This window comes from Vigna unguiculata, chromosome 4 (genome assembly GCF_037176805.1).
Source record: "Vigna unguiculata cultivar grain cowpea cultivar isolate G323 ecotype 2 chromosome 4, ASM3717680v1, whole genome shotgun sequence".
In the NCBI taxonomy this organism is placed as follows: Eukaryota; Viridiplantae; Streptophyta; class Magnoliopsida; order Fabales; family Fabaceae; genus Vigna; species Vigna unguiculata.
This window is the reverse complement of record NC_140795.1, coordinates 17,899,306-17,914,022: the sequence shown is the minus strand read 5'-3', so window position 1 is coordinate 17,914,022 and position 14,717 is coordinate 17,899,306. Positions and strand designations below refer to the sequence as shown.

General features: G+C 33.6%; 1 protein-coding gene and 1 long non-coding RNA gene across 2 annotated transcripts; one reads left to right on the top strand and one right to left on the bottom strand.

Moving 5' to 3' along the window:
- Positions 1-272: 272 nt before the first annotated feature.
- LOC146886872 (uncharacterized) lies at positions 273-7,968 on the bottom strand. The gene is made up of 2 exons (XM_085672561.1): positions 7,849-7,968; positions 273-3,011 (listed from the first exon to the last, which is right to left on the bottom strand). The coding sequence occupies exon 2, from the start codon at positions 2,708-2,710 to the stop codon at positions 1,607-1,609; it is 1,104 nt and encodes a 367-aa protein (XP_085528687.1). The 5' UTR covers positions 2,711-3,011; positions 7,849-7,968; the 3' UTR covers positions 273-1,606.
- A 2,365-nt stretch (positions 7,969-10,333) lies between these two features.
- Positions 10,334-12,226, top strand: LOC146886871 (uncharacterized). The gene is made up of 3 exons (XR_014994248.1): positions 10,334-11,013; positions 11,105-11,383; positions 11,478-12,226. It is a non-coding gene; the product is annotated as an uncharacterized LOC146886871 (long non-coding RNA).
- Positions 12,227-14,717: the final 2,491 nt, after the last annotated feature.

Sequence of the window (14,717 nt, the reverse complement as noted above, 5' to 3'; positions counted from 1 at the left end):
AATATTTCTAGAAATATTTAATAAACACATTAATTTTAGTAAGAATAACACCATAAGATTTATAAAAAAGTTGTTAAAAACAGTTCTGTCTAATACTCTTAACCACAAAGGGATCTGAATTGATTAATGAGTTTTTCACTTACTTAATGTGAATCTTGAAGGAGTCTTTAAGGTTTAAAACTCAATTAATCAATTTCGCAGTTCTGGGTTAATGGACTGTTTAAATCAATCAAGAAAGATTATGAGAGGGAAGAAGGAAGCAAGACACACAATTTATACTGGTTCGATTCAAAAAGAATCTACATCCAGTCTTCTCCTAAGTAACACACTTAGGAGGATTCCACTAAACAGAAGGTTCCAAGAATTACAAGCACACCTATGTAATTCTAACCCCCAAAACCCAAGAACTTGATTCAACAATCAAGAACTCCCCCTAGGAGCAATGCATCCACACAATTGCACCTAGGTCCACACTTCAACCACTGAAGCTACTGTAATCAAAGATACAGAAAACAGAACAAGAAACGAAAACACCTAAATTGTGCAGATTTGACTTGATGCTCCTTGAATCAAGCAAGATCCATCATGGTAGAGTCAACCAACAATCATTCTTGGATCTGTGCTTGGGTTATTGCAGAATCTTCTGAAGCTCTTGTGTCTCTCAGATTGCTCTTTTCCAGATGCAGACTGCGTGATCCTAACTAGACCAAGCTATGTTTTATCCTAGATCAGTAGACATCATTAAAACTGTTCTTCATTTATGGATGAAAGGCTCCCCCTTCCAACAATCCCCCCCTTTTTGATGATGTCCAAAACATGGACTATGATAAGCCTACCTGCAGCACATTAAGCAAACAACAACAGCAGTACCAACATAGGCATAAACCAGACAACAAAAAACAACATAGGCATTTAACAAATATCATTTTAATTCCATACTCCCCCTACCAATATAAACTATCAATATACCAAATCTCCCCCTTTTTGGACATTAGCAAAAAAAATCAAACAGATTTAGGATGCAATACAGAACAGCAGGAAAATTGTATCTAAACAGCGCAACAATGTAAGAGATGCAGCAGGAGATAATGCATAACAACCAGGATAACAACCAGAATGCATAACAATTTCGCATAATGGATTAGCGGGCTCCTTTTGAGAAATTAAGTAGCAACTATGTGATGCAGAACTTAACACAGACTAGGCTTCAGATAGAACACGATAATGGATTAAGGCCAAGGTTAGGCAAGCAGCTACACAGTTTGAACACAATAGGCATACAATGTATGACAATACTAACAACGCAGCAGGTGAAATCAGTAGAGCAGGTTAACATCAGAGTGCAGACAGCCATAAATCAAATCAGCAATTAAGTATTGCAATATCAATTTAAATCAGTTGCAATATCACAATAGAAGAGGAACTTTTCACCTTGGCAATGCCTAAAATTTGACCTTTGTTATTAACACCTCTTGTAACATGACCAATTATTGGCTTTGTAAGATATCTTGCAGAACTTCTTCACATCTCCTTTCATGTGTCTTGAGCATCCATTATATAAAAGCTACATTGTTTTCCTTGCATCAAGACACACCTGAAACAAAGATTAAAGAGAAGATGCAGGTACCCAATTGAACTTGGGTCCTTTCATGTTAGTGGTTTGAGGTGTTCCTTTAGGTACCCATTTGTACTCTCCTTTAGGAACCCCACAATTTTTAAAGTAGCAGGAATTAGAAAAATGGCCAGGTTCAGAACAGTAAGTGCAGATAATAGAGGATGGTTTACTGATGTTGAGGAAATTTCTACACGATAATCGATTAGAGTTGCCACTGTAACCAATTCCCTCTTTATTCAGCACACTCCTTTGAGATCCTAGTACAGCATCTAGGTTGGATCTTCCTAGGGTAAATTTTGAGAGAGTTTTCATCAAATACTCTATCTTTTCTAGCTGTCCTGGGCAGTGCTCACATCTGGACCTAGGATGCTTTTCAGATTTTTCTAATTTCTCCAAGCAAGTTATTAGATTCTCATTTTCCTCTTCTAACTGTTTTATCCTACCCTCAAGCCATTTAATCTCTCCTTTACGCTTGCTATTTGACTTTTGCAGTTTTGTAGCTTCCTTATGCAGTTCATTAAATGCATCAAGTAATTCATAGTAATTATTTTCCTCATGTTCAGATGTGAAACTACTCACACTGCTTTTGGATGATTCTGCTTTAGCCATCAGACACAGATTATTTTCCTCTTCAGTGCTGTCATTAGATTCACTGGATGTGCTGGAATCATTTTCTTCCCAAGCAATGTAGGCTTTCTTTTTCTTCAGGTGCTTCTCTGCCTCATTTTTCTCTTCCAGTTTCTGCTTCATCTTCAGCACTGGACAATCAGCTTTGATGTGTCCTGTCTTACCACATTCATAGCAGGTTTGAGTTCCAGATCTGGACTGCTTCTTGTTTCCTGCATGACTGTTATTAGTTTTATTCTTATACTTCAGAAATTTTAAGAACTTTTTCACCATTAGTCTCAAGGCTTCACTGTCAGAGTTGTGGTCATTGGAGTCATCTGCAAAATCTGCCTTTTTCTGTTTTACTGCAGATTTCACTGCACTCTTCAAGGCTATAGTGTGCCTCTTTTCTCCATCCTCTTCTTCCTTGAGTCTTCCAAGCTCTAATTCATGTTCCCTCAATTTTCCAAAGAGAGTGGCTATGCTCATGCTAGTGAGATCTCTAGATTCAGAAATTGCTGTCACTTTGGGCTGCCATGTCCTATTTAAGCTCTTCAAGATTTTGATATTGAGTTCCTCTTTGTCAAAGGTCTTGCCAAGAGCTAGGAGGTGATTTACTATATGTGTAAATCTTTTCTACACATCACAGATGCTTTCTCCAGTCTTCATTCTGAACATCTCATACTCTTGAATGAGAGTATTCTTTCTTGCCCTTTTTACTTCATTTGTGCCCTCATGGGTTACTTCCAAGACATCCCACATTTCTTTGGCTGATTCACACACGGATACCCTGTAAAATTCATCCAAGGTTAGTGCAGAAGATATAATATTTTTGGCTCTAACATCATAATGTGCCCTCTTATTCTCATCAGGGGTCCATTGTGAGAATTCTTTAGGAAAAGTCTCTCCATCCACTATTTTAATTGGTTTAAAAGGTCCATTCACCACTGCATCCCATACCCCTTTGTCTACTGATTCAAGAAAGATTTTCATTCGAATTTTCCAAAGGGATAGTTTTCCCCAGCAAACAGAGGGGGCCTGTTAATGGATGCCCCTTCAGCAAAGGTTTGAGATGTATTAGACATAACAGGATCTTTCTAATCGATTATCGTGCGATTAGCCAGCTCTGGTGCCAATTGTTAAAAACAGTTCTGTCTAATACTCTTAACCACAAAGGGATCTGAATTGATTAATGAGTTTTTCACTTACTTAATGTGAATCTTGAAGGAGTCTTTAAGGTTTAAAACTCAATTAATCAATTTCGCAGTTCTGGGTTAATGGACTGTTTAAATCAATCAAGAAAGATTATGAGAGGGAAGAAGGAAGCAAGACACACAATTTATACTGGTTCGATTCAAAAAGAATCTACATCCAGTCTTCTCCTAAGTAACACACTTAGGAGGATTCCACTAAACAGAAAGGTTCCAAGAATTACAAGCACACCTATGTAATTCTAACCCCCAAAACCCAAGAACTTGATTCAACAATCAAGAACTCCCCCTAGGAGCAATGCATCCACACAATTGCACCTAGGTCCACACTTCAACCACTGAAGCTACTGTAATCAAAGATACAGAAAACAGAACAAGAAACGAAAACACCTAAATTGTGCAGATTTGACTTGATGCTCCTTGAATCAAGCAAGATCCATCATGGTAGAGTCAACCAACAATCATTCTTGGATCTGTGCTTGGGTTATTGCAGAATCTTCTGAAGCTCTTGTGTCTCTCAGATTGCTCTTTTCCAGATGCAGACTGCGTGATCCTAACTAGACCAAGCTATGTTTTATCCTAGATCAGTAGACATCATCAAAACTGTTCTTCATTTATGGATGAAAGGCTCCCCCTTCCAACAAAAGTAACTTGATTGTCAATTAATTTAAGGAGAAACAATATTGCTTCATTTTTATAAAAATTGGGATTAAATTGAAACTAAAAACAAATATAAGGATCAAATTGAATCATTTTGACATGTGACACATATGTAAAGTGACACATGTAAAACAAATTTAAAAAAATTAAAAAAAAAACCATAAATTGACATGTGGTGTTGACTTTAACACCGTTTGGTAAAGACTAAATTGAATCATTTTTAAAAAAATGAGGATCAAATGGAGACAGAAAATAACTTGAAGACCAAACTGACATTATTTGATAAATAGAATGACAAAAAAAATAATTTAACCTAAATTCTTTTATTTCGGTACATCAAAACAAATAAATTTTACAAACTTAAAATAAATTTAGTAATAAATTTGAAACCTTTGAGTCTAAGAATATTTGTAATAGCGGTTGAGTTTTGATAGATAAATAACAATTTCAACAATTAAATTACTTTAATTGTTATCTTAATTATTTTTCAATAGAAAAAAAATTTACTTAAATGATAATTGAATGAATTATAGACACCTTATGAAGTAGTTCTTGAATTCTATAATTTAGAATCATTCACTTAATCATGAATTTGGTTTCATTACTTCAATTTGAACCAGTTAAAACAATTTGAAATAAGTATTTTTGATCAAAGACTTTAAAAGAATAAAAAATTCATGTATATATACTGGACGTCAAGATAAATTCTAATATTGAAAAGTGATTAAATTTGACTCTTTATAGTATGTGGAGAGTGGTCTTCTTTAAAACTTGAAATACAATTTTGAATAAAAGGAATCAAATATATTTGTACATATATTTTCATATTTTGAATCTCACAATCTTAATATGTAAACTTTGCAATCTTTCTATGACTCTAAGTAATTTGTTGATGGTTTGACCACATCATATTTTGATCCCTTAATGACAATAGATAAAGTTAGGTCCCCATTTTTGTAGCGAAATCTCAAGTAGGTCCTCCCATTTTTATTTGACTCAATTGAGTCTCTATTTTTGAAAATTCGTTGCAATCAGTTCCTTTTCGATGGTTGTCCAGGTGCTAATTATATGCCACGTGTCAGCATGTGGTTTTTTTGATTTTTTTTGATTTTTTTTGATTTTTTTTAATTTTTTTTGATTTTTTTTAATTTTTTTTAATTTTTAATTTTTTTTATAATTTAAAAAAAATTAAAATTGCCACGTGTCAATCTGACATTGTGCCACGTGGCAGAGACAATGTGATGTGGCAGTGACAGTGCCACATGTCACTATTGGATGTGAAAAGTCTCAATGTAGTCCCTATATTTGTTATTTTGTCTCAATTTGGTCCCAATTTTGTTACAACTGAATCAATTTCATCTTATATCAAATTTAAATTTTGTATAAATTTTACAATGGTATTTTTATTATAGTTGATATTTTTAACAAAATTAAATTTATTTAAATGTATATTTTGCACTGATATTTATTTAAATTTTATTTTAAATATTTATATATCCATAATTTATAGATAAATGTTAGAGTTGCTTTAAAAATAAAAAATTTATAAATTCAAATATAAAATTTAAAAAAAAAATTATAACAATTCTAACATTTGTCTATAAATTATTGATATATAAATATTTGAAACAATATTTAAATAAAGTTCAATGCAAAATATACATTTAAATAAACTTAATTTTGTTAAAAATATCAATTATAATAAAAATACCATTGTAAATTTATATAAAAATTAAATTTGATATAGGGATGAAATTGATTCTGTTTTAAAAAAATTGGGACCAAATTGAGACAAAATAACAAATACAGGGACTACATTGAGACTTTTGACATCCAATAGTGACACGTGGCACTGTCACTGCCACATCACATTGTCTCTGCCACGTGGCACAATGTCAGATTGGCACATGGCAATTTTATTTTTTATTTTTAAAAAAAATTAAAAAAATTAAAAGTTAAAAAAAATTTAAAAAAAAATTAAAAAAAATCAAAAAAACCACGTGCGGACACGTGGCACATAATTAACACCGTTACTGGACAACTAACGGAAAGTAACTGATTGCAACGAATTTTCAAAAATAGGGACTCAATTGAGTCAAATAAAAATGGGAGGACCTACTTGAGATTTCACTACAAAAATGGGGACCTCTGGAATGATTTATCCATAAAGTTATCTAGAATCACCTCCTAAAGACACCAAATTTACCATAAAATGATTTTTCAATATTGTTTTAATTTTTATATTTCATAATTTATTTTAAGTTTGATCAAATGTTTCAAAGCACGAAAATAACTAAAAAGTAAACATTATAATATTCAACCAACCGATCCATGTGTACATATCCATGTTTAGTTTCCTTTCAGAAGTAAAAGGTGATGACCTAAGTTGAAAATATTTTAAATAATTTACGTTTTGTCAACATGAAATATGGATGTGTAGTTCTAAAAGCAAAACCAAACATATTAATAGTTTACAATGATAAAAATTGATTGAAAATTAATGACATACCCAATGTCGTTTCTTTAAGCCTATATTTTGATTTTATTAGGTCCATCCTATTTCAACCCTTTGAATCATGCGCTCCATGACCATCCTCACAATACCAAGAATCGTGGCAAAACATGTTCAATGGTTGAACAATCATATTGTTGCACTTTGGTAAGTGAGAATTTCCTCAAACATAGAACATCGTTTCGAGCCCTAAAATATTAGGGCAAAAAGTGACTAGTGAAACCTTTAACCTAACCACGAACCCCCTCGTCAATCTTCTTCAAACCGTAAGAAGTGTATTCATCTATAAAGTTGTCATCTAAAATTAGAGCTATCAAAATGAGTTAAAATCTGTGACTCAACTCGACTCACTTGGGATTCGAACCATGTTGGGTTAATTTTTTTTTTTGTAAATTTCAGTACAGGCAAACATAGACCCGACCCACTAAGAACTCGTAGTTCACCCAAGTTGAACTCGTTGTGAGCCGAGTTGGTGAGACAACCTACACATAAATAAAAAGGAAGAAAAACTCACCTCACTTTTAACTCAATAGTCCAGTCCAAAACACAAGCAAACTTTCTTAAAAAAAATTGGGGGAGGGAGGGCCATACCCATGACACTTCATTCACCTATACCTTTGTCCCTCATCAGTCATTTTGTTTTCCTAAGATAGTAAGGTATAATCTAGATTTTATTTAGAATTATGATTTACTTTTGGAGATGAATGATTTATTTATGAGTTAAGTATGTTTTAGTCCTTGAACTTTGACCCAAAATTAGAATTTGTCCCTGTCCGGAACATCGATATGTTTTGGTCCCTAAACTTTAAACAAGAATGAATATAGTTCTTTTAACCCAATTATGTTAACTTTTATTGACATGTCGAACACGTTTCATGTTAGTATTGGAGTTATTTACACCGTTTCACACATTTCCGGTTCAATATCTGTTGGGAAATGCGTTTAACACATAAAAAAAAAGTTAATGTAAGAGTGATTCCCTATTCCCCCCTGCCGCGTTGGAAAATGCCGCCTTAATACCAACTGTCGCCTTAATACCAACTGGTATTAACATTTAAAACACCAATTCCCTATTCCCCTCGGTAAAACAAAGCCATTCGGCTCTGATACTAGTTGGTATTAAGGCGATAGTTGGTATTAAGGCGACAATAATTTATATCAATATTCATCAAATAAGAGTGAAATTATATAAAACGAAAAAAATACTAAAATAAAATGGAAGTTTAGAAGAAATTTATACTTACAAAATTATTTCGAGCTTTTATTTCAAATTCGGAAAACCAGTACAGGAAAGGGTCTAGAGAAAAAGAGATGGAGGTAAAGAAAGATTTAGAGAGAAGTGTTTCGGAAAAATCTAGTCTGCCTCCTTCGTTTTCTTTGAAGGTATTTATAGGAGAAGAATTTCAAAATTATATTTCATTCAGGATTACAAGATTTCAAATTACATTTCATTACAAATTATTCATCATGGAGCATCTTCCTTTTATTTTGTCAAGCATCTTTTTCTAGTGGAGTCTTTTCTTCTTTTCATTATGGAGCATCTTCCTTTTATTTTGTCGGGCATCTTTTTCTAGTGGAGTCTTTTCTTTCTTTCTTTTCTTTTTCTTTAACGTCACCTCAATTTGATTAATCGACACTGGGAATCTTTGCATAGTGGCGAGAAGCTATGGCCTTATCCTCTGTAGTTGCTTTCCGGATATGACATAGCTGTCCAATCCATTTTCTTCCTGGTAAGTCCATTATTTCGGAGAATTCATTCGGGTTAGTTTAAGAAAGATCTATCCCATAACAATCATCCTCATTTTTGAAAAAAGGATGATCATCAAGTTCTTCTTCTTCAGAGGAATCATAAGATGATAATGCTTGCAACAATGAAGCCTTTATATCACCTTTGGATTTTCCTTTTAATTTTAAACGGAGTCCTGACATCACTTCGTTTTTCTTTTGAGGAGTGGCCAGATTGAGAGATTTATTTTTCCATGTTCTAAATTTTTCTTCCAAATATTGAACTTGAAATTTCTTCCCCCAAAAAACCTTCATTTTAAGGCATAAGGTTTTCGGGAATGGGGCTGGTTTATGTTGATGTAATTCATAAATATGCTGACACAGCCAACTTACACTCATTTCAGCACAAAAATATAAAAGTTTTTCATGAATAGGCATATTCAGAGTGGTTTTCTTGAAATCTTCATAGAATTTTACCACTACTAGAGAAAAAGTAGACTTTGTAGGCCTTGCCTAACAAAACCATTCTTGAAACCACACTAGTATTTCTTCATTTAGAGGATTCTTGAAACTGATGTACCAAGCATGCTTGGGATTTGGATCACACATGATACGATACCAATTATTTTGATAATCAAAATAATTATAAGAAGGGGGATCAAACACTCTTGAAAATCTCTTTTCACTTAAAGGACTTTGATTCCAATCTTTATAAGACAAGACTCGATTTATTTTTAATTTCGAGTAGATGGTTTTTGAACGATCTTTCTTATCTACTTCACGATAAATCTTAGCAGAAGCGGTATCAATAATAATCATTTGATAGAATTTTTTTCGTTTTTTTAAATATTTTCTTTTGGAATCCATCCCCATTTAGGGGCCAGGTGGTTAATTATTACTGTTGGGTTAAGTTCTTCCCATTCCTTTTCAAGGGTTACAATGGCAGAACACGTTTCCTTGATAACAAAATCCACGGGCGACTCTGTACTACTAGTATTAGGAAGGGTTCCTAATACTTGAAATTTATTTTCAGTGGCTATCAAGGTTTTAGGGAAAACTCTCTTTTCATTTAGGGTAGAGGTATTTCCTTTTTCCAAAGTCTTTTTACTGTAGGTAGGGGCAAAGTCATCTAAGGTCAAACCCTTACACTAGGGACTCTTTTGACTCATTTCCCTATAGAAATTCTCTTGTTAAAAATTCAGGAATGAAATTATTTTTTCCTTTTATGAATTCTATTTTAAAAATCAAAACAAGATAACAAACTTTTCCAACAAACTTTGCCAATGAGCAAAAATTTTATTTAGAAATCAAATTTTTAACATCTTTTTCCAAAATTTCTTTTGCCGATTTACAATCAACTCTTAGCAAAAAAGGTTTATTTATTAAAGAGTTTTGGAATTTAGAAATACATAAAACAATTGAAAGTATTTCTTTCTTTACTGTACTATACTTCTGCTGAGTATCATTCCATATTCCCGAGTGGTATTTAACTATTTATTCCTTGTCATTTAACTTTTGTTTTAAGATTCCTCCAAAACCTATTTCCGATGCATCTGTTTCTACTATCTTTAAGGCTCCTGGATTATGGATTCCTAAACAAGGAAGGTTTTGTACTAATTCTTTTATTTTTATTACTGCTCTAGAATGTTCATTTCCTCAAGGCTTAGGAATCTTTCTTAAACGATTATAAAAGGGGTTTTGCAATTATTCTTATTTCAGGGATGAATTCAGAGACATACTTTAAACATCTTAAAAATCATTGTAGGTGCTTTTTATCATTTATTTTATCAAGGAATCTCCTAGTAAATTCGATACTTGTTGCGATAGGGGTTAATTTTCCTTTATAAATTTCGTGACCCAAGAATCTTATTTTTGTTTGTGCTAAAATCATTTTCTTTTCAGATAGTTTACAATGTCATCCGGTGGTCCACCTAATCCTGGTAAGGGGAAAGAGATGGCAAAACCTAAACCAAAAAGGGCACCAAAAAGGCTACGCTATCTGATAAAGGTTCCTCCTATAATACCATTCACATCCACTCCACCTACTATTCCTAAGACACATAGTGCACCCTTATAGTCCCCCTCCTCGACTAATGTACCCATGCCATTACCATCCCCATCCGTACCTATTTTAGAGGAAACACCACCTCCTGTTATCCTACCTTTGCCACCTCTTGTTATGGTACCCACACCACCTCCTGTTATGGTACCCACACCACCTCCTGTTGTGATACCCACACCATCTCCTGTTCTGGTGCCCACGCCACCTCTTGTTGTGGTGCCCACGCCACCCCTTGTTGTGGTAACACGACCTTTTTCCTCTCCCTCTACTGCTGCTATTCCTTCTCCATCATTAGTACCTTCTCCAAATATTGTTGGCACTTCAAGTCCTTCTGATGCAAAGACTAATGTTGACCCTCCTTCCCATGAATGACCGATGGTTGAACCTTATGGGAAAAGGGTAATAATATATTCTACCCTCTTAGAAGCTAATTTGGTTTACATGACTATTGTACCTTGCTATTTTTTGCAGGACTTTTCTTCAATCCATGTGCAAGTTTTTTCTTTCTAGAGTTGCTTCCCAAGCCATCACAAGGTCAATTAAGCAACAATATCTGACTACTTGGCCGTCATGGGAAGTAATACCTCAACAAGATAAAGATCAGTTTTGGTAATGTTTTAAGGTAAACACATGATCAACTTTATTCTCTTTTCATTACTATTTATGTTAAGAGTGCAAGCAATTAATGATTTGTACTTGATTGATTATCACAGAGGAAGGTTCAGTGGAGACTTGAACATGAAGCTGAAATTCATACAAATTTTAACTTTAGGGGTTTACTTAGGCTCTCTAAGATGTTTAGAGAGGTTAGGAATGTAGATCAATGCCCTTACTGGCTTAGGGGTGATGTATGGAATCAATTGTTGGCACATTGGAATTCTCCAAGCTACCGCAATAAATGTGTTACAACGCAAAGGAACAAAGCTTCCCCCAAGGGTGGGAGCCAACACACAAGTTGTTCCATTACCACTCATGAGCATGCCATTCGTATGGTAAAAACCTTTTCTCTTAACTAATTCATATTGTGATATAACTTCCCACTTAAAATTTTTTGCTTAAATAGTAACAACATATTTTTTTTATAAGCACAAGAGCTTGGACGACATGTGCATATTGATGAGGTATTTAAACAAACTCATCTCCACAAGGGATCTAGCGTCTATGTTGATGAAAGATCTTAGAGGACAAATGTAAGTAAACACTTTCATTTATTTCTCATAAAAGTATAATTTTAACCCTATTTCAGTAATACCTTCTTATTGACTTAACATGAACAATTTGAAAGTAGAATTTCACAGGTCAGATATGAGCAAGGCTCATGTGTTGGTCTATAAGATCCCAATGTTGATCCTGCAACGAAAGAAACCTTTAAGACTCAGTGTTAGGTTGAGGTTGTTGGTGGAGAGAATAAAGGAAGACTATATGGGGCAAGATAACTTGCTACAAACATAGTTGGAAGCGGTAGCCTCAAGCACCAACCATCTACTTCAACTTTCACCATTGAGGATGTTACGTACCTCAGACAATGACTAGAATTGAAAGACCAATTTCAATCCTTACACAATCTAGTCTTAACATTGCTACCTCCTCACCATCACACCCTTCAACAACCTTAATCCAACCTAACACCGCCCCAGTAGTAACCCATACCACTCCAGCTTGCACCAATGCAACCCAGACCAATCCAGTACCAGAGCAACCACACACTATGGCAAACAACTCTGATTCTGAAGATTATGTAGACTATTAAACATATGTGATCGTTATCGAGGATTGTTTAGTTTTAGTGGATTGAACTTAAAAAACTTTACTTTTATGTTGACATGTGTAATATTATGTTTAATTAATACCATTATACCTTTATGTTTAATGTTGGAGTTGAATGCATATATATTTGTGTGGATATGGATCAAATTTTATTATTGGCAAGTCTGTTTTTGGATATTTTTGGGTTGCAGGTTTGTAATTGTTTGTTCTGTATGATTAGCAAAGATACAAAAACAAACTTTGCAGTATGTTAATTCTTTACCAATGGCTTTACTGACGAATACTTCCGTCGATAACTGTCGTGATCCTAGTTTTCGACAGATTAGGCGTCCGTCACTAATTACCGACGGATATATCCATTGGTAATTGAAACACATATCGATAGATATATCCATCGGTAATTATCGATGGACGCCTATTCTATCAAAAACTTTTACAGACTAGTCGTATACTGACAGATATTTACTCGTTGAAAATTTGTTGGAAAACATTATTTATTGACGGATAACTTCATTTACTGACGGATACTACCGTAAAAAATAAACGATTTTCTTGTAGTGATTTATCTATTCTTCTTTTTAATGTTCTTAATTTTTAATCATGCAATTTAATTTTCTATATTTTCTTTAGGACTTTCTAGTTTTTTAAGTTAATATCCTGATCGACTAGGGCAACTCAGTTGATGTTCTATTTAGACACACTTTGAAAATGCTAGACATCACATCTCACCTCATCTAACCTTACCCGAAGCCATTACTCGAGTTTGTTGGAGGATCGATACACAAAAAAGGTTATATTGATATGTTAACAACCTTTGGCGCTAGAAGGCTATCGCACTGTAATGGTACAATACCTCTTAGTCGAGGCAAATACTTTGTATAATGTCTTGATAAGCTAGAAAATATTGAACAAGTTATGAGCTATTGTATCCAATGCCCACATGGCCCAAAAGTTCCTCGTATAAGACCATTCCCCATTATCATTGTTAAGGTAGATCCCAAAGAGGCAAGGAGTTTCTACGCTTTGAGTTTGAGGGTAGCACCTTACACACTTCCTACTAGCTCGTTAGTCACTGAAACTCCACCTCCAGCAATATATGTAGAACAACCTGCCTCCTTGCAAATTGATGGCCAAACCCGTGAGTAGTGCCACTATGCCAGGCAATGCTTTCCACCAAATAGTGCTTTCACCCTAGACCCAATTGAGTATTTTTTTTTAAAAAATTGACTCAATTGAGAAAAAACAAATATAAGGATGAAAACAAACCTATGGCCTAATATATGGACAAAATTACTAATTAAACCTAAAAAATAAAATAAAGACCTAAAGAAAAATTTTAGGATTTTGGAATAAAATTTAAAAGATTCTTTAAATGACTCAAATTTAGAATAACAAAACAAAAAAAGAAATATGAAATGTTAAAACTGTTGTTAGATGCATTGGACGTCGTCTAAATTGTATATTCAGTATAATTTTTTAATAATGTGATTGTAATTTATGAGGATGGTAGATAATAAATATCATGAAATGGAATGTGTGTTGTTGTGAACATAATGAACACATATGTGTTGTAATGGTGGGGATGAGAAGCGTGCAACAACTTCACTGTAGTTATGGTCTTTAGGAGAGTAGCGGTGAGGGTTCGACTTGACGTAGTTGTACGAGAGGTGAAATTCACCGGCGAAGCTCTTAAAGAGAGTGATAGGAAGTTTCACCTGTGCACTTCTTAAATCTTTTTAGATCTCCACAACAACAAATATATCTTGGAGATATTGAATTATTTAGAAGATAATTTGAGGAGATTGCAAAAGGCTAATTTGGAAATTTAACGCAAATATTAGTTGGTGATAATTTATCATATATCTTTAAGTAATTAATTTATTTAATTATATCAGATATTGATATTATCAACTGATATGAATCGCATCATAACTCAAATGGAGAAGGACTAATGTACCACTTTGTTGTAGTTATTTTATTTTTTATTTTTTAAAGTTATTAGTTTGTTTAAATATGGCCCAATTCATTGTAAAATTGGCTTACCAAATTATGTTTTGGTTTAATCAATTAATGGGCTCTAGTTTGGTTTTATTTCAAGTTGTAATAATGGCCCAATTGCAACTTAGTCATCAACCTTTGGGAGACCAAGAGGATGTATGACTGAGTTTTATCAAAGGTCCTTTTTCCCTTTGTGTGTTTAAACTCTTAGGCTTGTCTTCCATTCTTGGAAGTGTGATGTCTATCAATTTCCGCTCCATCTTCTTATCTAGTTCCATTTTCTCGTTTTAAATAATTTCTCAAATTTCTTGCTTATTAGCATTCCAACCTATATAGATCAATAAAATGAATCCACCCCACAAGGGTTTTTAATTTTAATTGAGAATTTACTTTGATTAATTTAGAAACTTTCATGTGATTGAATGGGTTTTTGCCAATGATTGAGAATGTACTTTGATTAGAGGTGAAAACTTTAACTAGAATTAATCAAGAATGTACTTTGGTTAATTAGCTTTTTGCTTGATTTTAGAGGTAAAAGAATGGACATGATTAACGATAGTA

What these genes read in the sequence shown, in the direction of transcription:
- LOC146886872 (XM_085672561.1), bottom strand. Translation starts at nt 2,710, where the DNA reads ATGAGCATAGCCACTCTCTTTGGAAAATTGAGGGAACATGAATTAGAG.